This window comes from Spinacia oleracea, chromosome 6 (genome assembly GCF_020520425.1).
Source record: "Spinacia oleracea cultivar Varoflay chromosome 6, BTI_SOV_V1, whole genome shotgun sequence".
NCBI lineage: Eukaryota > Viridiplantae > Streptophyta > Magnoliopsida > Caryophyllales > Amaranthaceae > Spinacia > Spinacia oleracea.
In genome coordinates, this window is record NC_079492.1 from 129584901 (window position 1) to 129609608 (window position 24708).

Genomic DNA, 24708 nt, shown 5'->3' on the forward strand with positions numbered 1-24708 from the left:
ATATAAGTTTTAGATTGATTAAAATTTTACAGTTATTTTCGGTTTCGGGTTACTTTGATTTCGGGTGAAAATCAGTTCGGATTATTTCGGTCTGGGTTGATTCGGCTCCCACCAATCCACCTCCAATCCATTGGCAGTCCTACTTAATATACCATTTTGTAGGTTATTTAGGGGAAATGACACTTTAATATTTTAAAAAGGGAAATTATAACGTTAGTCAATGCAAGTTTATACATATATGCACAATTTAACATCTTTTCACTATTCTATGAAATCTTTGACTTTTTGGTGGCCTTCATGTAAAATATCTTTTATATCCCTACTAACATTTTAAATCTATTTTCTACTCGTATAATAATCAATTGGATAAAAAAAACATAAAAATTTCCCTCTACAAACAACTACATACTCTATAAGACATTTATTTTATAAAATCTAATCCAAAACTATTATTCCAAGTTTCAAGTAGAATTTTCAAGTCCTCATTCAAATCTTAATTGGATAAATCAGTTTGTACTTTACCTATAGGTAGCTACCAAATACTACTTGCACTAAACTAACAAATCTTCTCCAAACACGAATAAAAAAGCAGCAGCAAGATTGAGTCTTCTTGAATGACGGAAAACGCCGATGTCTTTGGACCTAGACTTCAACACACTACAATTATTAAAAATACAAGATTACTCCTAAAATTTCATTAATCTGTTATCCATAATAATAAAACACTCAGATGATAGTTAATGAGAATTGTAGGACAGAGTCACTAGCTTAAATAGTTAAATCCTTTATTTTTCATGAACAATTTGTATTATTCTTATGAGTAATGACTCATTCAGTCATTCGTAATGACGGGAAAATATGAGACAAACGCTTATATTTTATATCTATTAAACTATATAAATTAATACAAATTATATAATTATTATTTTATTAACATATCGACATCCCAATTTAAAAAAACTGATTCGCACTAATAAAATAAAACAAAGTACTCTTAATATAAAAGACACATGCAAAACGACGCGGTTTTAAGCTACTACCAGCCAAATCACCACCGATCCAAGAAATAGGTTTTCAGACCCGCGTCTAACAATTCAATTTGGTTGGATTCAGACAGCAAAAACGGGTCCCACACAGGGGTGTTTTCGGAATTCTTGACCATTTCTTGTTAAAGGATCCTTAATTTAGTTAATTTTAACACTTCATTACCCTTTTAATTAGCAGCTTGATTAATTAATTAAACTCTATACTCCATAAATCTGCAATTTGAAGGAAAAATAAATAAAGGGAAATACTAATAAAAACCCAACTCTCTTTGCTTTCAGCAGGGTTTTTATTTAACTTTTTCTCTCTCTTCTTCAGAAATTAATTTGGGTGAAGATTCACGTTTTTGGGTTCTGCATTTGATTGCAGTTTCTGGGTTTATTTGGTAATTGGGGGGTTTTATATTTGTAAAAGGAGAAAGGAATTATTTTGAATTGAAGAGTACAGAAAACAGAGTTTAATGCAACTGGGTTAATTTGATTTGGGCGTTTTGAAGAAAAAAGGAAGAAACTTTTGAGGTTTTCAGATTATTTTGTTTTGGGGATTAAATTTGAAAATTTGGGGTTTAAATGAAGTATTGCTGAAAGGAGGAAAAGAAACCCAGATCGAGAAGCAACCAGGGTACTTCGATCCGAATTAAAGCAAAATGGTAATTTTTTTAAAGGTTTTTAATTGTTGGGGTTTGAAGTTTTTTCTTGAATTGTTGTGATATTATTATTGTAGTTGCATTGGTTAATTTTAAGGTTAATTAATTGACTGATTTATACTGTTTATTGACTTAGCTTGACTGATCTGTTCTTCATTTGAGCAATGTGTTTACTACGGAGTACATTTGAAGAGTAATTAGTTTACCACATTGGTTAGTTTGGATTCTTTAAATTAATGTCATGCTAGTCCATTTAGTTGGAGTATAGTATTGATGTGCTTGGGGTGTATAGTTTTGATCTACAATACGTAGTACATTTTATTCGGTTATAGTCTGCTCGTTAAAGTTCTTCTCTCTTTCCGCTTTAGTCCGTTCCCTAAAATTGATATCCGGTGAACTTTTCCTACCAAGTAGAAAGTGCAGAAATATCTACATTATGGGTAGTGGTAGACTAGGAATGGCGTTCAAGTTGTAATTTTAGATGGCTGAGTACTTGATATCAAATGAGCTGCCAAGATACATTGAATTGGAATCAGACTAGCATTTGTTTCCAAGCTTGTCGAATTCTGTACTGCCTGAGAAATTGTGCTGTCAATATGCTGATATGATAGGAAGGATTGAAGTAATCCTACTGTTCCTGATCTTAGTTTTCTGCTTCATCTCTTCACATTGTTAATTTTTGCGTGGAGCGCTATTGAGGTTCAATCTCAAGTGTCAATTCAGTTGCAATGTGAAGCCGATCTTTGACGAGAGCTTAAGCAAGGAAAGTCCAGGAATCTCTTGATAACAATCCAAATTGCCTTGAACTTTTGGATCATATGATATGGTAGAAACTGATTTATTCTTGTAATTTGTTCTGGTTCTAGCAGGTGCTAGCTTTCTGAGAAAATGTTTCTACTGGTACAAGTTTTTTTTTAAATTTTTTTTAATTTTAATTGTGGATAATCCTCAAATAGCCCATGTCTCTCTTTTCCCCTTTTCTTGTCATTTCAGGTAATTATGGATGTTTTTTTGTGCGTTGGAATTGTCTTCCTACCTAATGTGTGAGGTGTATTGAAAGTACAAAGTTGTATCTAGGAGGGTTCGAGCTGAGAGGGGAATTTGTGGCAGCCTCTTTTGTTGTTTGGTTGAAGGACTGTGCATAGGTTAAGCTGGTATTGCTAAAGAAATTCCTTAAGTTGGCCTAACTCATCAATGGTCAGCAAATGAACCATAATTTTGTGCCAAGCCAAATAATTGATATTGTTTGCGGGTGTATAGGAAGTATTGATTAGGAAAACAGTAGGTGCAAGAAACAGAAATTACTAAAAAGAATTATATACCAGGACCTGAAAAACAACACGAGGAGAGACACGGGGGGGGGGGGGGGGGGGGAGTCCTTGAATTTGCTTTTATTTGGTCATCAGTAACACTGATCAAATCTAGTTGAAGCCATTTGGTTGTTTTGCTTTTATTTAGTGATGATGTGGTATGTGGGTTTGTTTTGAGTTATGAACAGACGAAAAATAATTTCCTTTATGTTTAGCTAACCCAGAATGGCTTTTTTAACCTTCTATTTTCTCTGTCAACTACCCATAAAATTTGTTGGTTCTTCACTTTCAGAGTAAACTTTATGTTTATGTTCAAATCTTTTTGACCTTTTATCAAAAGTTAATGAACCAAAGATGGAGAAAGTATGCCTTATACATTCAGGGATATGAAATTCACTAATTATGCACAATAATAATTACCTTGTTTCTGGCCTTTAATATTTAGTTATTTACTCTCTCTCTTATGGAATAATAGCCACATGTACTTTTTGTGATGTGGAAATTGGTTACCTTTCTTATTGTTCCCTCCATTATTCATCTACAAATAATCTTCTTGTATTCCTTTATGGAATGTCCAAAGAAAACCTTGCTATTACTTACAATGAAAATTTAATCCATTCAACCCATGTGATGTGAACCCCCATTTACTCTCTTTCTCTCACTCTCTCCATTTTCCATGCCACATGGTCCTCTTTCCTCTCACTCACTAACTTTCCTTTAATCAACTTTTCCCCACCATCTACCAAAATCTACCCCTACCAAACCCTTAATATGCATGCCCAGATGTTTTATTATCTGAATTTTCAAGATTCTTTGGTTAAATTTAGTGATGAGGAGAGCAGGTGGACATTACCCAATGACTGTGGAGGTCTTTAAGTTAAATCATGTCATGTCCTTAATTTTGGAGTAAGGGGAGTGTAGGGAGTTTGGATATTGTGACAACTATCTTTTAAAGGAGGGAGTATATAAAATCAGAAGATTAAGCTCAGAGTTCTTAGATGAGTTCAAAATTAGGCAGATTGTTAAATCATCTTGTTTTAGAAAAGGCACAACTCCACCTTATAGATTTCAGAAACTTTTTCGAAGATAATCACTCATAAAACAAATCAGATCAGATTAAAATCATTTATGTCACTTGTGGTGTGGAAAAAATTCTGCCTTTACATCCTAGTTTAATAGTTTGCCCGGGATCAGGGACCCAACCTACAACTGGGACTCTCGGAGTCCTGGGGCTCTTTGGGATAGTAGATGAAGATCCAAGAGGCTAGGCTTTGGAAGTATCTAACTGCCCTGCACCCTATGCCTCATTGATTTGGTCATCAGTCTTTCACTATCTGTGCCTACTTTCTGTCACTATCCTATGTCTGATATAGTGTTTCTAATTTTCTCTTATCTTTCATAACACGTTCATCATATCTTGTCCTGATTAACATAGTTGTCAATATTTGACATTAAGGTGGGGTAAAGGTGGTGTGATTGTGGTCATCATACAAGTTCTTGATCTAAGAGGATGTGATAGTAACTAATGGAGGAAGTGGATTGTCAGGTCGAGAGATGGATATGATCTTATGACTTATATTGAGGACCCCACCTTTATATATTTAAGACTTATTTTTATGAATTATAATGATGGCCTCACATTTTTTTATAAGAACACCTTGTATAATGTTTGTCTTTTACACCTCGGGCTTTCTTGTAGCCCCTATTGTACATGCTGATGTGGTGCAAAATTATGACATGCTTGTCATTCAAAACAATGGTATAGTCTGTGTTCTTGGACCTTGTCAAGCTTACATGGACAGTTCTCTCAAACTTGAGGCACATATGTGAATTTAAAGCCAGAATTTGAAGATATCATAATTAGTTAAGAAGGAATCAACAGTCGGATCAGCGCCCAAAGGAGCAAAGAAAGTCGTGGTTGGGTTTCTGGTAGTTTGCAGAATGAAAAGGCCCATTCAAATGGAAAACATATGGATCCTTGATTGCAGTGCTCTTTCTCCACCCTCTAGGCGGAATTAGTGTTGCTGCTTTCATTTAAGGGAAATTTGTCGATGAATTCCTGTCCCTCCCTCCCCCCTCTGCCACTGGGAATTGGTAAAATGTATTGCTTAATCACTTTCCAAAGGATTAGCTATTGCCGATGCTCATAGCCTTTTTGTATACTTTATTTAGATTACTTACGCTTAATTCTTTTATTTTTTATAAAAATTAGCAACTTTTTGACATTTGTTCTTGTTAATACCACCTTAATGTCTAGCCTAAATTGATTTCAACATAACCATTTTGTCTATCCGGGGCCAAATGACGATGGTTATTACCCAATATAGTTGAATTAGAGCCGATTGCCGACGAATGAAGGGTAAAGATAGCTGAACCTTTTTGTTTCAAGTCGCAATTAATAAAAAAAAATAGAAGGTAGTTACTTTTAAGTAAACTTTAAGCGGCCGTAGGCTGAATATAGTGCTATATGAAAGGTAGTAGCATATAAAACAATGTTCATTCAAAGATGAAATGCCTACTCTTAACTCTTTGACATTTTGTTCATCTGTCCAAATTCTCTTACGTTTATTGATGCAATTTTTTTTTTTGCATACTTTAAACTATCTAGAGATATTGTGCTTTAAAATTGGTGCTCAATTTGATATGGAGCTATAATTTTTAATGGAACTTAACACTGTTTTTGCATTTTTTAGGCTGCTTCAGTCAGTTTAGCTGTCGGATCTCTTGTTTGGATTGAGGACCCTGATGTTGTTTGGATAGATGGTGAAGTGGTTGAGACTGATGGTGAAAATTTAAAGGTCCTTTGCACTTCAGGAAAAACGGTGAGTGCTGAAACACCTTGTCTGATGGCATATATCTTGAATGTGTTGACTGCCAATGTGTATTCCTGAGATGGCTCTGAAAGTAGGTGTATATGAAGCCTCTCTACTTTGTGGACCATGTGCTGTGTGTGATTGGGTGCAGCTTCTTACTGGCAACTTCATTTTGTTTAATGTTCCTTTTTGTTTACGGTTCTTCTTTATTGCTGATGTTTACTGTCAATTACTTAAAAATGGTTGTCTGTATTTATAATTCATTAATCTCTTTTGTGTTAATAGCACGTTCCCTTATGATTTCTTTGTGTTTCCTCATGATATGCAGGTCGTAGTTCATGCTTCAAATGTGTACCCTAAGGACCCAGAAGCCCCTCAGTGTGGAGTGGATGACATGACAAAGCTGGCTTATTTACATGAGCCTGGGGTATTGCAGAACTTGAAATCTAGATATGACATCAACGAAATATATGTAAGTGTATATTTTCATTATCATATACGAAGTATAATTGTAAATATGCAGGTGTAACGTTTAAGATACATGTAAGTTATAGTAATTAGTTTTATTGTGGTGAAGTATAGTTGATTAATAATGCTATCAACTTTAATGAGATGTGAACGTGATCGCTTATATGGATGTATCTATTACAATCTCTCTTGAATGTTTCTGTTTCTTAATGACGTCTAACCATATTGGTCCTAGTGGTAACTAAAAAAATTACGAAAGGATGACTATACTCCATATACTGTAATATACTGTAAACCATAATGGTGAATTGACAATGACGATATTATTGTTTTTCTTATCACTCATATTTTGTAATTAGGAACAATAATGTGTTTATCTAATCCGATTATCTTATGTAATTTGATTGGATTTGCATTAAATGTTGAGGACCTATATAAGGTGAACAGAGCATAACTTTAGAATGTTATAAGCTCTATGGCTGCATCCAACCCAATTTCTCGTGAAACTCTGTTTGGTGACTTTTGATCTCTTTGGTCCTTATAAACAATTTTGTGTCTACAGACTTATACTGGGAACATTTTGATAGCTGTAAATCCTTTCAGAAGACTACCTCACTTGTATGACACGCATATGATGGAACAATACAAGGGGGCAGGTTTTGGTGAGCTAAGTCCACATCCATTTGCAATTGCAGACGCTTCCTACAGGTATGGTAAATCCTTTATGTTATTTAAGCTTATTGTTGTCTGATTGCTCTCAACCCTAGAATGATTTTAATGGGGAAACAGGAGTTGAACTTACATGTTTGTTCTGCAACTTTCTTCCTAGTGCTTTTTATTCTTGCATGACTAAAATCGTATTACATCATGCCATTTCATCATCTGGGATCCTTCTGGGAAAAAACCTGCTGGCTGATGGCATTGCTTCAATACAAGTACTTTTTATGAATCTTAGCATTATGTTGCATCTGCTTACAGACTCATGATGAAGGAGGGAATCAGTCAGTCAATTTTAGTGAGTGGGGAAAGTGGGGCTGGTAAAACAGAAAGCACAAAATTGCTTATGCGTTATCTTGCTTATATGGGGGGCCGAATTGCTACAACCGAGGGAAGAAGTATTGAACAGAAAGTTCTGGAGGTAATAAGTTTTCCCCCTCAATTCAGTACAGCTGTTCACTGGTTTAACTGTTATAAAACATATGTCTATTATAGTGTTGCAATTTGACTTTATCTACTTTGAGATTTTTGTGAATCAGTTCTTATTGTTACTTCTTCCTTGACGTTGCAGTCTAATCCTGTCCTGGAAGCATTTGGCAATGCCAAGACCGTCAGAAATAACAACTCCAGGTAAATAAAATTTTGATGCTTTAGGGAGTGTTGCTTTTACGTTTTGAAGCAACATTTGTTTATTTGTTATGTGTCTTAAAATGTAGTCGCTTTGGGAAATTTGTGGAGCTCCAATTTGACCAGAAGGGAAGGATTTCTGGAGCGGCAATAAGAACATATTTATTGGAAAGGTCTCGTGTGTGTCAATTGTCTGACCCAGAGAGAAATTATCATTGTTTCTACATGCTTTGTGCTGCTCCAACAGAGGTAAGAAGATTGCAATGGCTTCCTTTAATTTTTTCTATTGACTTATAAATAGGGAACATGTAAAGGGCAGACCTACAGTGATTTATATCAGTTTGGTGTAATCATTGTTGACCAACCTCGTGAACTACAGGGACTTATTTTACCTGCTTGCACTTTATGTATTTTTCTTCTTTTCATACGATTTTATGTCGTTCTTCTTTTCCAGCCTCTTGTATGGATGGGATAATGGGAACTTCGGAAGTGATTAATCTAACAGAACGATGGCTATTAATTGTTTATGTCTTCGCTCTTTTACTCTTAAAAGTCATTGTCAAGGAAAAGTTGATCAGAATTTTTTTTCTCAAGGCTTTCCTTACAAAACAAAAATGTCTTTGTGTGACTTAAGAAAATAATCTCTCTTTTAATTTAACTAGGACTTTTAAGAGTTAGGCTAAATACCTTTTGGGCCTCTAAAAGTCCTGTGTATGTCTTGATAGAGGCTACATGTTGTTGTTGACCTTTGGGACAATTTTTGGCCTTGTATACTGGACCTAAATTGTACAATGTAAGAACTGGACCTATATTGTACAATGTAAGATCTGCAAGGGTGCTTTGATGTTTAACTTCCTTTATTGGGGCCCCTAGAAAAGTATAAAGGGAGGGAATTCGAAAAATGAACTCTTTCCAACCCGAAAGCTTCGCTTAAGCTCAAAAGCTCCATAAGCTTTAGGGAGTCAACTACCTTGAGAGAGGTTATCTAACCAAATTAACCATTTCCTCTGTGCAAAAAGCTTTCATCTATAGCAGAGTCAGTTATTTCTTCTAGAATCATGATTACTCATCAATCGGCATGCAGCTGCTAAACTATTAAGGAGTAGATAATCGTTTAATCAGAAAATCATATGGTCCATCATTTATGAATCATGCGATGCTGCTTCCAGGAACTCTTAAAACTTTATTGAAAAACATATTTGCAGAGTATATTGTGTAATTTAGTTTTTCCCATATGTGAAGTTATATTAATGATTTTGGTTTGTACATGTCCATGAATTATTCAGGTTGTTCAAAGATACAAGCTGGGAGATCCGAGAACATTTCATTATCTGAATCAAACCAATTGTATTGAGTTGGAAGGGGTTGATGATCGCGAAGAATACCTTGCAACCAGAAGAGCAATGGATGTGGTTGGGCTTAGTCCTGATGAACAGGTAGTTACATTCCCTCTCCCCTTGGGTTAGATAATACACATTGTAGAAATTGTACTGGAGGTAATCTTATTTTATTTCTGATTTCAGGATGGAATTTTTCGGGTTGTGGCAGCAATTCTTCATTTAGGAAACATTGAATTCGCAAAAGGGAAGGAAATGGATTCGTCTGAACCCAGAGATGAGAAGTCTCGGTTCCATCTGCAAACGGCTGCTGAGCTTTTCATGTAAAGCATGCATTCTGTTGATTTTGCTGAACACTAATTCAAGAAGAATTTTTTTCTTCAGAATTATCCTCATGTAGGGATAATAACGTATTGTATGTTTTTCAGGTGTGATCCAGAGGCACTAGAAGATTCTCTTTGTAAACGTATAATGGTTACTCGTGATGAAACCATTACCAAATCTTTGGATCCAGAGTCTGCTGCCCTTAGTAGGGATGCCTTGGCTAAAATTGTATACTCAAGGTTGTTTGACTGGTAAGAACATTGACTTGTGCTTCCTAGTATCGTGTCTTCTTGGTTTTACGAGATTCTGCTCATACTTATTCCTCTGCAAACTTGTGCTGTAGGCTTGTGGATAATATTAACACTTCAATTGGACAAGATTCTAATTCAAAGTTCATAATTGGAGTACTGGATATCTATGGATTTGAGAGTTTCAAGACAAACAGGTGCTTAATCGGTATGCCTTTATTTTTTATCATTGATAGGGTTAGTTTTGGTGGAGCATGGGGTAAACAACAATCTGCTTGTGTAGTTGACGTCCATGGTGGATGATCTGCTTACCGAATGTTGGATTTAATGCAATAACTGTTACAGACTCACAGCTTACCGTCTTTTGTGTGGTAGACTTGCTCAACTACTGTAAAAGTCTGGTACTATGAACTTAAGTAGACCGATAGACCTTCAGCCCTGGGGCTAATTACATTTTCTTTTCAGATATTCTGTTACTTTCTCGTAGTGATTTGCATCTCTTCTTTTTGAAATTATGCTTCAGAACCTTGCAAAATGAAGAAGTGGCATTTATGATTTAACTTATTTCAGAGTGTTTTTTACTGGGGTAAGTTCGAAACATATGTTGATAAAAGAGAATGCAAGAAGTTTCAATTTATTTGTGTAATTTTCTATATAAAGTTTGGTTCATATGTTACTGAAGTGTCCCTGATTTGAGTTTCTAACTAGGAATACTTTAGGTCTTTAGCAGTAATGATGCTTTCTGTTTTGGGAGAGAATCTCACTTGGACTTGTGAAGTGCTTGGGTTGTCTCTTTGTTTATTGAATAACTTGAACACAGACTGTGAATTGTCCATAGGCTACTGCTTTGGATGAGATTAGCTAGCAAGAGTATCATTTCTGCGCAAAAGTTACTGTCCTATATAGATGTTGTATGTTTATGTGGTATCTTAATGATAAAGAAGTTAACTGCTTTTGAGCTGACAAGGTTATGGACTGTTTCCCCATTACTGTTTTCCCAATACATAATTGAACCACATCTCTTTTCCCACTGACGGAGTTTTTTCAAGGAAAAGCGAACCTCTTTATGATATCTTTATTTGATGTTGAATTGTTGATCAAATGTTTTTAGGGAGTGACTAATTTTCATCAACCATGTAATAGGTTTGCGTTGCTTATCATTTTGACATTCTTTGACTTAATGATGGAAATCAGTGGTAGTAGTCACTTTTGCGGCTGATCATCTCATCTCTAATTGTTCATCCAATTTGTCGTGTGTTTTCGATTTACTTATGGTGGTTATTGTTAACTTTTTTTTGACTGTGATGCAATTGTGCATCCTCTTTTGGGTCGCAATTTTTAAAAAACTGGTTCTTGAACTTTGACTCCCTACTTTTATCCCTTCTATGATTTGTATGGTTGAAGTAAGACAAGGAAAGAATAAAGTTGGAGATTACTTCATTCTAGTCGAGTTTCATCATTAAATTTTATTTATTCAGTTCTGGGGTTAAATCAAATTTTGTTAAAAGATCACTCTTCTTTCTGTGAAATTTCTTCAAAGAGTGTATAGTGTTTGTTTCTTGTGCTTGAATTTTCTATCTGATCTTGGTATCCAATTTTTACGATACATCATAGTGACCAGCTAGTGTGATGCCTTTGCAGTTTTGAGCAATTTTGCATTAATTTAACGAATGAGAAGCTTCAGCAACATTTTAATCAGGTTTCTGTATCAACAATCTTTTAACATTTTTCTGCTTGAAAATTCGTTTTCCCCTTGTGCCATGTCTTTGTAACACATCGGAATTATGCCATGCAGCATGTCTTCAAGATGGAACAGGAGGAATATGAAAAAGAAGAAATTGATTGGAGCTACATTGAATTCATTGATAATAAAGATGTTCTGGATCTCATTGAAAAGGTTGGTTTGCTGAATGTTTCCTGGTGTTCTGAAGAGGAGGCTACCTTCTTGGCCTCCAAATTTATTCTCTGGCGATAGTCCCAAAAACTGATTTTTTCTACTGGCCCAATTACCCACACTTCCTGCACTTGTACAGTTCTCTTATACCTTCTGATGAGTGCTAAACTGCTAACATGAGAAATGCCATGTCTCCACTAAGGGGCGTTACTTTTAGTTTTCTGTTTTGCATTATAATAGTAAATAAGAGAAAACCCGAGTTTCATGCTTTATAGAAGTATGTGGTATAGTGCTTATTTTTAAATTCATGTCCACCTGTCAAATATCTTGTAATATATTCTGCTTGCTCGCCAGTGACGTTTTTTTTTTTTTTTTTCATCTGACAGAAACCTGGTGGAATCATTTCTCTTCTGGATGAAGCTTGGTAAGCAGAGTGATGAACATTTTTAGAGGCACAGAACCTGGAATTTCGCGCTACCTAGATTAAATTTATTAATTCTCACGACAAGTTTTCCCTTTTTTTTCTTCTTCTTTGGGCAGTATGTTCCCGAGATCTACACACGAAACGTTCTCCCAAAAGCTCTACCAGACGTTTAAAAACCATAAGCGTTTCAGCAAGCCTAAATTAGCTCGCAGTGATTTCACTATCTGTCATTATGCTGGTGATGTAAGTTACAGTTTTATAGCATGTGTAAGTTGTAGTCATCAGTTGTGTAGCTTAAGGGTTTTTATACCTTTCTGTAGGTTACCTATCAAACTGAATTATTCTTGGATAAAAATAAAGACTACGTTGTTGCTGAACACCAAGCGCTTTTAAGTGCTTCCAGATGTTCCTTTGTAGCAAATTTATTTCCACCTTTACCTGAAGAGTCTTCCAAGTCGTCAAAGTTTTCATCAATAGGTACTCGCTTCAAGGTATGTCATCTTGTTATATTGCTTTATATTGTATGGTTTCATATTAAGCTTTGCTTTGTGATGATGTTCTTCTATCTGTTTTATGTAGCAACAACTGGTGTCACTTCTTGAAACTCTGAGTGCAACTGAACCACATTACATTCGGTGTGTGAAGCCAAACAATCTTCTTAAGCCGGCGATTTTTGAGAATGAGAATGTCCTACAACAGTTACGATGTGGGGTGAGGATTGAAGAAAACGTGTCCTGCTTTTCTTTTCTCACCTTAATTTGCACCATTTGTTGTCTTGACGGGTTGTATTTGCTTTTTCAGGGGGTCTTGGAGGCTATTAGGATAAGTTGTGCAGGATACCCCACAAGAAAACCATTTTTTGAGTTTCTAGATCGGTTTGGAATTCTTGCACCAGAAGTCTTAGATGGAAGGTAAACAATGTCTTTTCCTGTACTTGATGTTGCTTGGAAAAGAAAAGAAACGGCCTTATTTTATTTTATGATATTAGTTCTGATGATGTCACGGCGTGTAAGAGGCTTCTTGAGAAAGTGGGACTGGAAGGCTACCAGGTATCATAAATTGCCATTTTCTCCTACACATCATATTCATCCCATATCAGTCCTTAATTCTTATGGACCCATATACGTTTTTATTTTTATTTGATGGAAGTGAGTGCTGTCCTTTGTTGATGTTCACTTGTGCATTTTCCACGTCAAACACACTTTGTTACGCTTGAATATCAGTTGCTCATTGCACAAAAAAACAAAAAAAACAGTTGTTTTGTTGAAACTTTTGTTGGACCTCCAGTCAGATAGAGGACATTTCCTCTGTGTCCTTAAAATTGCAACAATTTGGTTGACACATTTGTAAATGCAGAACTTTGACCATTCATATCCCTAGTTAGTAAAAGTTAAAACTTTTATACGATTGAAAGTATACATTGAGACAAATCCAGCATCTTACTCCATAACATTTGCTTTTTATGTATTAGTAAAAACATGTGGTCAAAGCTTGTATATGAAACAGAGAGTCCTGGACTCTGTGATCAGTGATATAATAGAAGATAATTAAGGTTCAATGGTGAATTAGAAGGGATGATGCCTTAGAGAAGCAGAATGACGAGCTGCATGGTGTTCAAGCCTTCAAGGCCTTTCATTTACATCATCATCAATGCATTGACGTGCTGCTATCGTCAAAAGAAATTGATTAGCTACTCAGTCATGGACATGGGGGCATAGGTTCCTTTGTGAAAAAACTTTTAGGATTGGAGCAAGGTGTTGCGATTTTTTCTTTGCTCAACTAACCTACGGGGTACAAATAGTTCCAGGCATACAAGAATAGCTAAGGTCACTAAATATCTGTATGCTTAACTCCTGGACTGGTATACTATCTTCTACTTTTTCTATTTCGTGAATTATCTAAACTACTCAGCTTATTTTTAACTTGAATATTAATCAAACAATTACCCGAGAAAAAAGTGTTTTTAAAAGATAGATGGTTACAACTTACAAGCCATCGAAATATGATATACAGCAGCCACAACAGCAAGAGTTGTTAGTTTTTACAAGACACGTGAGTCTGAATTCTGAAAGGCCGAGAATTTCTTCTTCTTGCTAGCTGTCATGCCTGTCAACAATCATATCAAGGGGTAAACCCTTTTTTTTTCTGTTTCACTTCCAACCAATTTAGAATGCCATTTTTAGATTTGGTAGAAAAAAGCTCCTGAAAAAGAGAGGGAATTATTCCGGACTTCAACTGACATAGGTTGCATGTACTTCTTGTACCAATTTGAATTTTTCAACCTCTCATAGGTTAGAAACTTCCTTATTTAAGCTAATGAGGAGATAACTGAAGAAAAACAACCGCTGCCTTGTTTCTGTATGACATCCACTTTACCTGAAGTGTATATGGCCTCAGGAAATCCTGCACAATCTATACCTCATACGAGTCATACCTAGCGATGGCATTCGTTCCAAACCTGAGCACAGTGCTGAAAGGATTCTATCATTTGGCTGGAAACTGTGAAAGCATTTTCCAAGCTCACATATTCCTGCCATGCTGCATTCACTAGTATGTTGTTGCTACGGGGTAGCTGATATGTAATAATAAGAAGCATTTGTGCAAAGTAGTTCGGTATGTCTTATACATCTTGGATCTGGATGAAATCTATTCTTCTGTGCAGTTTTTATTTCGTTTATTTTCATGAGCACTTGTGAATTGTGACTTGATTAAAAGAAATACGGAACCATCTGCTGCTGACTTGAACATTTTTCCTTTTTGTTGTGCTACTTTGCATGAGTCATTTTCCTTAGATTTTTTTGTTGGTATGTAGATTCAGTTATAGTTGTGCACTTCATGTCATCAACTCATTGTAATATCTATTTATATGCCTTGATTGTAACAAGGTAAGTGTATATTAGAATCTGTTATAACTTCCAAGTCTACTTGTTTCCTTAAAGTCGTCTTCAGCCATGGTTGCTATTTTCTTTCTTTATCTTTTGGTTACTTTAATTGCAAAATGATGTCCATGCAGATTGGAAAGACAAAGGTTTTTCTCAGGGCTGGTCAGATGGCTGATTTAGATGCTCGAAGAAGTGAGGTGTTAGGAAGATCAGCAAGTATCATCCAGAGAAAAATCCGTTCTTATCTGTCCCGCAGAAGCTTCATTTTGCTTCGTCGTTCAGCAGTAGATGTGCAAGCTCTATGTAGAGGTATATTATCGTGGTGTTTGCAGCTTTGCATGTCAACCATGTCTTATGAACCTTGTGACCTACGACTCATAGATTTCTTATTGTTATAACCTCACTACGTAATATACAGGACAACTTGCTCGTCATGTGTATGAGGGTTTGAGGCAAGAAGCTGCATCCTTGAAAATCCAAACAGCTTTGCGGATGCATCTTGCACGAAGAGCATTCAGGGAAGTATGCTGTTCTGCTGTTTCCATTCAAGTTGGTATGCGTGGTATGGCTGCTCGCAGTGAGATCCGCTTCAGAAGACAGACTAGAGCTGCCATATTTATTCAGGTAAGTGGTAACAATATGATTTGAAACTTTGTTTACATTCCAATTTAGGTTGCAGTTCTTTGCGAAATTCATATACAGATTATATAGACTTTTTATTATCTTCCATATAGCACTATCAGTGATTCTAATTATAATTTGTAGCATTTTAGAAGAGCTCTATATTTATTTATTTTATTTTATTTTTCTGGTAGCTCTTTGTAAAATCATATTAGAGCTGACTTCATCTCTCAATTCCAGAGTCACTGTCGCAAATTCTTAGCTCGTCTAAGGTACTCGAGATTGAAGAAAGCGGCCATCACCACCCAATGTGCATGGAGATGTAAAGTTGCTCGCAACGAATTGCGAAAACTCAAGATGGTAATTACATTTTCTTTGTTTCTAGTATAACATTTATCTTTACTATATACTCCATAAGCTTCTTTACTGGTATGTTTTCTCAGAGAGAATCTAATCTTGTTGCCTGCCTTATTCCACTGGAAGTTTTCCTTAATTATTTGGCCTATACTGCTTTTCAAAGAGAAGGTATCTAGAAATTTGCTAATACATTCTAGAGCTAAGTTTTGTTGTTTTCTTGGTGGAGAGGAAGCAGTAGAACATAAGAGAAATTCACTGTTTCTTACGGAATAGTTCATGTCCTAAACTGGAATTTGTCTTTTTTTTTTTAATTCTTATATTTTTCTTATGTGGTTACATAATTATTTTGAAAAAAAGCACATTTAGTTCTTTAATCCTGGTGTGGCGGATTGGTTGCAAGTCTGATCCTTGTTCATGAACCAACGTTTTTTTATTGGCAATTACAGGCTGCACGGGAGACAGGTGCTCTCCAAGCTGCCAAAAATAAACTGGAAAAGCAGGTGGAGGAGCTTACTTGGCGCTTGCAACTGGAGAAACGCATGCGAGTCAGTTTTTCTCCCCTATATTGCTCTTTTAGTATTTTAAGTCCATTATCATCTGATTATGCTCAACAAGACTCCAGTAAGATTTGATTTGGGTTGGTATAGTACAAATTGGTTTTTGATTGACTCGTACTTTTTTGCGGGTGGAATGGTCGCTTTGTTTGTTTTATGTCATTAGCATCCTCAGCATAGGCAAAAGGCTGCATATTGTTAAATTTAAGAGAAATAATTTTGTTAACTAAAGACTCCGTAGCACCAATGGGGATAGGTGATGTACTTTGTAATTTTCACTCTTTTTATCTGCATAATATCAATCGTTGTCTTTTAAGAATTGACTAGATACTTTGATAAGCTTTATAATGGTGAAAAATGTTATGAGAAAAGAAAGGTTTTGTAGGGCTAAACATGAAAGAATTTTGGCCATTAACATTAGATTGACTTCTTAATGAAAAAAACTTGTAATGAGAATGGTGTAGATTATGACAAATTTGAAATGTGTTTTGTGCTTATCTGTTCCGAAGTTAACTTCTCCTATGCTCATTAGGAATTGTGACATAGAAAAAGCTCAGCACTTAAACAAAATGAATGTTTCGCTTGTTGTAAGACTTGACCAAATATCTCACTGTCAGAAAGACACATACATGACTCTTGATGGTCTTATGATACCAAAGATTGAGCAGGCCTCAAGATCCACTTTGGTAGTCTGTAAATGTATCACGTTATCCTATTTTAACCATCCTTATTTACTTGCCACTTCGTAACTGGTATCAGAAAGATGGAACCATTGTTACCTGATTCGCTAGTATGAGATTGGGATGGGTTTGCAATTCGCTACCTAATTTGCTATATTAGACAAGCATTGTACCATTTTCATGTTATAATTTGCCTTTTCGGTTCAGGTTCAAGGGTTAATTCAGGTATCAGGTAACACATTGTAGAGTTATCAAGGAAAATTATCGCTTTATCTTCTGACTTTTTAGAATTGTAGGCACATATTTGGGATATTGCTGAAGGAAGTACAGAAAATGTTGGGATAATTTTCCTTCATTTTACAATGTGTAGAAAGAATCTTATTAGGTTTAGAAGATGTTAGTGTCCTCTGCTTCCCTGTTATCATGTTGTTTCAGGCTTAAGAACTTTGTCTTTTAGCATTCATCATCATTACTCCATTTGCCTCTCATGTGTGCATTAGTGCGTTATACTATTATCAGTAGTTCTCTATATTCCGCGTCATCTCTAATCACTATCTAGTGTGGGGTCAAGGTATCTGTCAAGATTTTGTTATGTATGGATTGCTTTGTGGCTTTACTTGCTAAAAATATCGCAAAACTGTAACACAAGTGGACTATACTTGTCTGCTTTTAAATAAGTTTTATGTAGTTGTTTTCTTATCCCTGAGTGAGGATTCTTTATTTGCAGGCTGATCTGGAAGAAGCTAAAACACAAGAAAACGCAAAACTTAAAACCGCATTGCAGGAGATGGAGGTTCATTTTAGGGAAACTAAGGAGTTGCTTGGAAAGGAGCGTGAGGTTGCTAAGAAAGTAGTTGAACATGTTCCTGTTATACAGGAGGTGGCAGTTGTTGACAGTGTTTTAGTAGAGAAGCTTACTGCTGAAAATGAGAATCTAAAGGTTAATTGGCCATGTTATGGTTTAGTTGTTTTCTATGTTACTTCTCGGATTAACTTTGCTTGTAGTGATTTTGATTCAGGCGGTTGTATATTTATTCAGTCGACTGTATTTTGATTCAGTACATTCTTGTTATTGGCAGGTCTTAGTTAGCTCTCTGGAGCAGAAAATTGATGAAACAGAGAAGAAATTTGAAGAAACTAGTAAAATCAGCGAAGAACGGTTGAAACAGGCACTTGATGCAGAATCAAGAATGATAAAGCTGAAAACAAATATGCAAAGGTTTATTGAGTGCTACATTCTTATGTTTCATTTCAACTATAGATTTGTTAATTTATTTTGGATACACATACTACTACTTGGCTTGAATCTGCTTATGAAGTGGTCGTCCATTTCTACAGGCTCGAAGAGAAAATGTTTGACATGGAATCAGAAAATAAGATCCTTCGACAACAATCATTGTTAGGAGCACCTGTAAACTCAAGTTCAGAATTTACTCCAATATCTGTGACTCCGGTACTTTCAGAGTTCTCCTATTCTTCTATGTAACTATCCACTCTAATTTTCAAGCTATATCTCAAAAACTTTTGTTTTAATTTGCTGTAGAAATTGCCAAATGGTCACCTAGTTAGTGAAGATTCTAGACTCAATGTAAGACTTATTCCATTCAGTCTTATTTCCAACATTCTTGCTGTACAAGATTTTGTTTGTCATGTCAACTGCAGTCTTTAAATTTGGTGCTTTTTATTGTATTTGTAGGAGCCACAAAGTGCAACTCCTGTCAAGAAGCTAGATTTTGAATCTGAAAACAAGCTCGGACGATCCCAAATTGAACGCCAACAAGTATGATTATGCAAATATTTTTGACTGCTTAGTAGTGATTCATGTTTCCTTTGAGAAGTAGTAGTAATTCATGTTGACATTCTAATCAGAGATTGTATATTTGTTGCAGGAGAATGTTGATGCTCTCATACATTGTGTGGCAAAAAACATTGGCTTCAATCAGGGAAAGCCGGTGGCTGCATTCACAATTTACAAGTGTCTCCTCCATTGGAAATCATTTGAAGCGGAGAGGACTAGTGTGTTTGACCGCCTTATCCAGATGATTGGTTCTGCCATTGAGGTAAAAAAGTTATGTTGTATTTGATGTGTTCTTAAACTTAACACCTTAATAATTCCATTATGAAACTTGAGGATTATTAAGGCTGTGAGCTTGTCATGCCGCATTTCTTTTAGTTGCAATTGTGGTGTCAATTGTTTTGCTATAAGTAAAATCCATCTGCAATGGTGGGATCAAAAATTCTCCACCCAATAATGAAACAACCTGAAAAAGTGTCAATTATTTTCCCAAAGCGACCCAAAATCAAATCCGAACTTACTGACTAATAGATACTTGGAATGATTCCCTGCACTAGGAACAAGGTGAATTTTCACCTGTGGCATGAAATACACCAGTTTCTTATGATTTTTCTTCCATTTGATTAATAATCCCCTCTTATTCCTGTCTAAAATTGCACCAGTAAATTTGGACCCCTCATTAGTGTTTTGCTGTCTTGTAGAATCAAGATGATAACAATGAGCATCTGGCTTATTGGTTATCAAATACATCGGCTTTGTTATTCCTTCTGCAACGGAGCTTGAAAGTGTCTGGTGCTGCTGGCAGTGCAGCACGCAAACCTCCACCCCCTACATCTCTCTTCGGAAGGATGACTATGGTACTTATCTCTTATGTTATTTTCTGCTTTGATAATTATTAATTAGTGATCTGAGCCTTTGTATTAGGGTGAATACTTTTTCCTTGTTAACCTATGTGGAAAATTTTCCAGGGTTTCCGCTCGTCTCCTTCCTCCTCCAGTCTTGCTGCGGCTGCAGCTCTTGACTCTGTTCGCCAAGTGGAAGCGAAATACCCAGCTTTGCTTTTCAAGCAGCAGCTTACTGCATACGTGGAGAAAATTTATGGCATTATTCGTGACAACTTGAAGAGGGAGTTGTCATCATTAATTTCCCTGTGTATCCAGGTATTCTCTAAAAACTTGTTTGAGTACTTCCATTGTTCAACTTCATTCATCTAATGTAAAAGGTTTAATCAAGTCTACAAGAAAGCCTTCATAAAGAACATGAATTATATGGGGCAAAGGTTGTATACCTCTACACCCTACCTTAAGGCAGCCGTTAGTAACATCTTTTCTCAAATTCTCCTGTATTTAAAATTTCCCTTTGTTTTGCTGCCTATTATAACTTTATAAGTAAAAGACTTGTGATTGTTCGAAACCAATCTATCATTTTTTTCCTCAGAAAATCTGTGAATCTAAATAGTTTGGAGGTTCCCACAATCCCACCTAAAAGTTAAGGGGAAAGGGTTAGTTGGTTCTAATGTGCCTCACGTTTGGAAGCATAAAAGGCTGTCTTCTGTAGACCCTGGTTTTTGTGGTTAACAAGTTATCTAGGTGATGTTTTTTCTACCAGTTGTAATTAATGAAGTCTGAGTGGAATACGTTTGTTTCCGTGACAAGAATTTTGAGAAAGCACGCTATTTTTAAATTGTATGGGTTACCCTCTCCGCATTGAGAGGATGGTTCTAAGATTCAAAATGTAAATTTGTATGAACCTGAAGTATCCTTCAAATATATGCATTCCCTATGCTCTTTGTAAACATCTGTTATGGCTTTTATAATAGTTCTATCCCGTCGATGTATGCTAAACAACTCCGAAGAAAATGCAAGAATACTTATCTTATTTTGGAAACTTAGCATTTTGTCCTGTTCGCTTTGCCTGCTACAGTTTCAGCTGTTGGTTATTCTGAAATCATTTCTGTATGATGTTCCAGAGTCTTCTTTTTTGGAAACATCTTACTTCCTTAATCTGTGATCTGTGATTGACTTTTCGCAATGCTATTTTCAGGCGCCTAGAATGTCCAAAGGAGGTGCCTTAAGGTCAGGTCGATCTTTTAGTAAAGAGACTGCAACAAATCACTGGCAGGGGATTATTGAGAGTCTTAACTCACTTCTGAACACGCTGAGAGAAAATTTTGTAAGTAATCATTCTTTTTTTGCTCTGTCCCGTCTATGTTACCCAACATCACCTTAATCTGAATCTGTTTTCTCTCGTTTGGTGGCGTTCTATTTAAACTTTTTTGGTGGGTGTTCATGTAGGTGCCTCCAGTTCTCTGTCAGAAAATCTTTACCCAGATATTCTCATATATCAACGTACAACTCTTCAACAGGTAGGTCATGTATTTCCATTCCTCTGTATGAAAATTTCTGCAACTTGTGTTAGATATAACAAGCTTGTTTTTTAATGTTCAGTCTGTTGCTACGCCGTGAGTGCTGTACTTTTAGTAATGGAGAATATGTGAAATCTGGATTAGCTGAGTTAGAACTATGGTGTGCCCAAGCAAAGGAAGAGGTAGCTTTCCTATCATTCACCGGCTGTTTATCAGCAGGCATTCTCTTGGTTCTTCATGTGTTTGCTTGCTTACTAGTTTAATTACATGGATTTGAGATCTAATATCAGAATACTATTTACTTCCACAGCATGCAGGTTCATCCTGGGATGAACTCAAGCACATAAGACAAGCTGTTGGATTCCTGGTATGTTCCTTCTTTTATGTCTTTAGTTGCCATTATGTTAAAGGATGTAAATCTCGGTCTTTTTCCTTTCACTTCCAACCTTCATATGCAATAGTAATTTGATTAATTGTTTTCCATAATTCCATCTCTGAAATTATTTAGTGCCTTGATGAATATTTCTCCATTTCGGAAAAGAAAGGAATCTAATATGTGTCCTCGAATATTTGAAATTCATGCTTTAGCGTTCTCTATATCTATGTATTTAACGGCGTGTCTGTCAAGCTCGAGTCACGTACTTACGCAAGGCTGCATTTTCTATCACAGGTTATACATCAAAAGTACAGAATTTCATATGATGAAATAATTAATGATCTCTGCCCTGTAAGTCTCCGCTATCCTTGCTCGGATCTTGATTTCTTCTAATGACTAATGAACATGATTTCAACGGGCCACTTTGATAATCTGCAGTAGAAGTAACATTTTGCTGGCCAGATATTTATTGGTTATTTATAAAACTTGCGGTTATTCAACTTAGTTAGATTTTAATTGATAATTTCCTTAATGGACTTGTTAAATGCAAAAATTTGGTCAGGTTTGATATGTGGTTATGTTTCAGGTATTGAGTGTCCAGCAACTGTACAGAATATGTACCTTGTATTGGGACGATAACTATAATACTCGAAGTGTATCTCCTGATGTAAGTCTTTTTTCTTTGTGGTATCATACTGACATCCTATATTACTTACACTCATGTGGTTATGGGTATGATTCAGAACAAATTGCAAGTTTCCATATCTCCATTTTCAGAGTGTTAAGGAACAGACATGTGTATATTGAAATGAATGCCAATTTGTAAAATTCTTGATCTGTTTTTTCCCGTTCCCTGCAGGTTATTGGGAGCATGAGAGTCCTAATGACGGAGGACTCCAACAATGCAGATAGCAATTCGTTTTTGTTAGATGATAGTTCCAGGTAAAGTAACATATTCTTGCAAAAAGGATGCTGTTAAATGTTAATGAATGAATGATACTGTCTTTAATCTTTCAATTAATTATTGCCCTGAAAGTGAACCATGAAATTTATGTACACGCAGCATTCCCTTCTCAGTCGATGACATTTCTGGTTCAATGCAATCGAAAGAGTTTGTTGACGTAAGACCAGCTGAGGAACTACTTGAGAATCTGGACTTCCAGTTTTTACATGAATGAAGTTCCACAAACTCATCAACTATCCTTTTTTCTTCACTTCACCCCTTTTGGGGCGCCGTAAGGTAAACAGTGCAATCATTCTATTTATTTGTTTGGAGTCTCCTCAGTCCTCAGTCCTCAGTCCTCAGTCCTCAGTCCTCAGTCCTCAGTCCTCAATCCTCAAAGCAGCGTGGTGTTAGATTTAGTTTATTCTTTCACACCATCATCATATCATATCATATATTTGTAAATTTTCTCATAGGGTAGAAACTAGAAAGGGTTGAAACTTAAAAAGTTATATTTTTCTCCCTGTTTTTTGTATTGCCAATATTATCGGCTAGTAACTTTTTTTTTACAAGTTGTTCAAGTCATGATTTCTTCACCTCCCCAATATTTATTAGTACGGGGGAAGCAGGGTTATTTAGTTATTTTGTTGATGTTGAAGAGTTTACTAAATATTATCTTTTTTGTACAAAGAAACAATGCATATATTGCAAATGTACAATTGTAATGATAATTAATCAGCAATTGTATATGTTTTCTATTAGTTTTGTTGTCAACTCCTTATGTTTTTCTTCGTCAAAGGTCAGTTCAATTTTTTATTTCTTCTTCTTCTTCTTCATGCTTACAACCTACCAAATCGAATAACAATGTCTTGCTTTGAAAACTTGCAAAAGGAGAGAGTATTCAAAGTGATCAAAGAGATTAGGTGAATGTTGAATCTAGTGTGTTGTGTCTAATCAATAGTTAGGGAGTTGGTTGGTTAACATTTGGATTTTCTATTTTAGAATTAAGGAGGGAGGTGATCTTTAGGCTCTGTTTGGTAGGGCGTAAAACGTTTTCATGGAAAACGGTTTTCCCCTTTTCAATCATTTTACGTTGTTTGGTTGGGTAATGGATGTAAAACAATTTTCCATGACTCCCTCAAAGGTGGAAAGTCCTTTTCCATTTGAAAGGGAGGGAAATCACTTTTCCTTCTTTCCTCCTTACCTCCCTCTCATTTTCCCCCCTCAATCTTTACCATTTTCTCCCATTTTCCTTAAGTTACCAAACAAAGGAAAACTAGTTTGGAATTGTGTTTGCCCTTGAAAAATCATTTTACAATGAAAACGTTTTATACCCTACCAAACGAAAGCTTAGTGTTTTACAACAAAATTAATACGAGATGGTCTCACAATTGTTCCTTGAGACTTGAGAGTAAATGATACATATTGGTATAGTCGTATAAACTCCTTAATTTTACTTATCGGGTCAATTAAATACCCCGTATACGCTGAGGCAAAAATAACGTCGTTAGAAACATAGGGACCAAATCCAATTCAGTTGTCATATTTGCATAATCTAGAATTTGAGAATTAAAATCCCTAGAGATCAAAAGACATTCCTTTACAAGTTTATCTGTCATGTGGAATCTCTTTCAATGTAAAACCAACAACAATCAAAATATATGCTCATAGTTGGTTCTGAACTATAGTATAACTCTTTTCCCTCAAAAAACAAAAACAAAAACAAAAAATAACATCCATATAGTACTACACATCGTATATAAATATATAATTCTTACAGTCTTTCATGCTCATCTAAGATTACTCCACATGAACAAAATTATAAAAACGTTCGTGTTATGAATTATAATAATTAAAAAAGATAAAGTCCCTCATTTTATTTTACCAAAATCATTTGAAAATGAAATAGATGAGGTCGACTTTCCTTACAAAAAGCTGCCTCCGTTTCAATTCAGTTCACTCCCTTATCATATCACCTCTTCTATACTATTTTCTCCGTATTTTGAAAAGAGATACATTTTTCTTAAAAAAATATATTTTAAAAAGAAATATACTTTCCTTTTTTGACATATTTTGGTCTCACTCCCATTATATTAATATTTCTTTCTTTCTTGTGGTCCCTATGCTTACTCTCATTATTTTTTTTACTATAATAAAAAATCCACCCACTACCCCACTTTCATCTTATTTTAGTAAATTCAACCCACTCTCCTAAAATTATGTGCCGGTCAAAGTGTATCTCTTTTTAAAATACGGAGGGAGTAATATATTAATAGGTGTTTG

At 35.6% G+C, this 24708-nt stretch overlaps 1 protein-coding gene across 1 annotated transcript; it reads left to right on the plus strand.

The window, feature by feature from the left end:
• The first annotated feature begins 1257 nt into the window (after positions 1-1257).
• LOC110787556 (myosin-6) lies at positions 1258-23186 on the plus strand. Its single transcript, XM_021992190.2, has 39 exons — positions 1258-1693; positions 5694-5822; positions 6142-6285; positions 6844-6989; positions 7260-7419; positions 7570-7628; positions 7715-7874; positions 8912-9061; positions 9149-9285; positions 9391-9537; positions 9630-9731; positions 11176-11233; positions 11330-11431; positions 11815-11852; positions 11969-12095; positions 12173-12343; positions 12432-12563; positions 12654-12763; positions 12841-12901; positions 14866-15043; positions 15153-15358; positions 15596-15715; positions 16159-16257; positions 17674-17886; positions 18026-18165; positions 18285-18399; positions 18490-18534; positions 18643-18726; positions 18836-19006; positions 19443-19598; positions 19710-19901; positions 20785-20913; positions 21036-21106; positions 21189-21288; positions 21417-21473; positions 21777-21833; positions 22069-22149; positions 22342-22424; positions 22546-23186. The coding sequence occupies exons 1-39, from the start codon at positions 1691-1693 to the stop codon at positions 22658-22660; spliced, it is 4548 nt and encodes a 1515-aa protein (XP_021847882.2). The 5' UTR covers positions 1258-1690; the 3' UTR covers positions 22661-23186.
• Positions 23187-24708: the final 1522 nt, after the last annotated feature.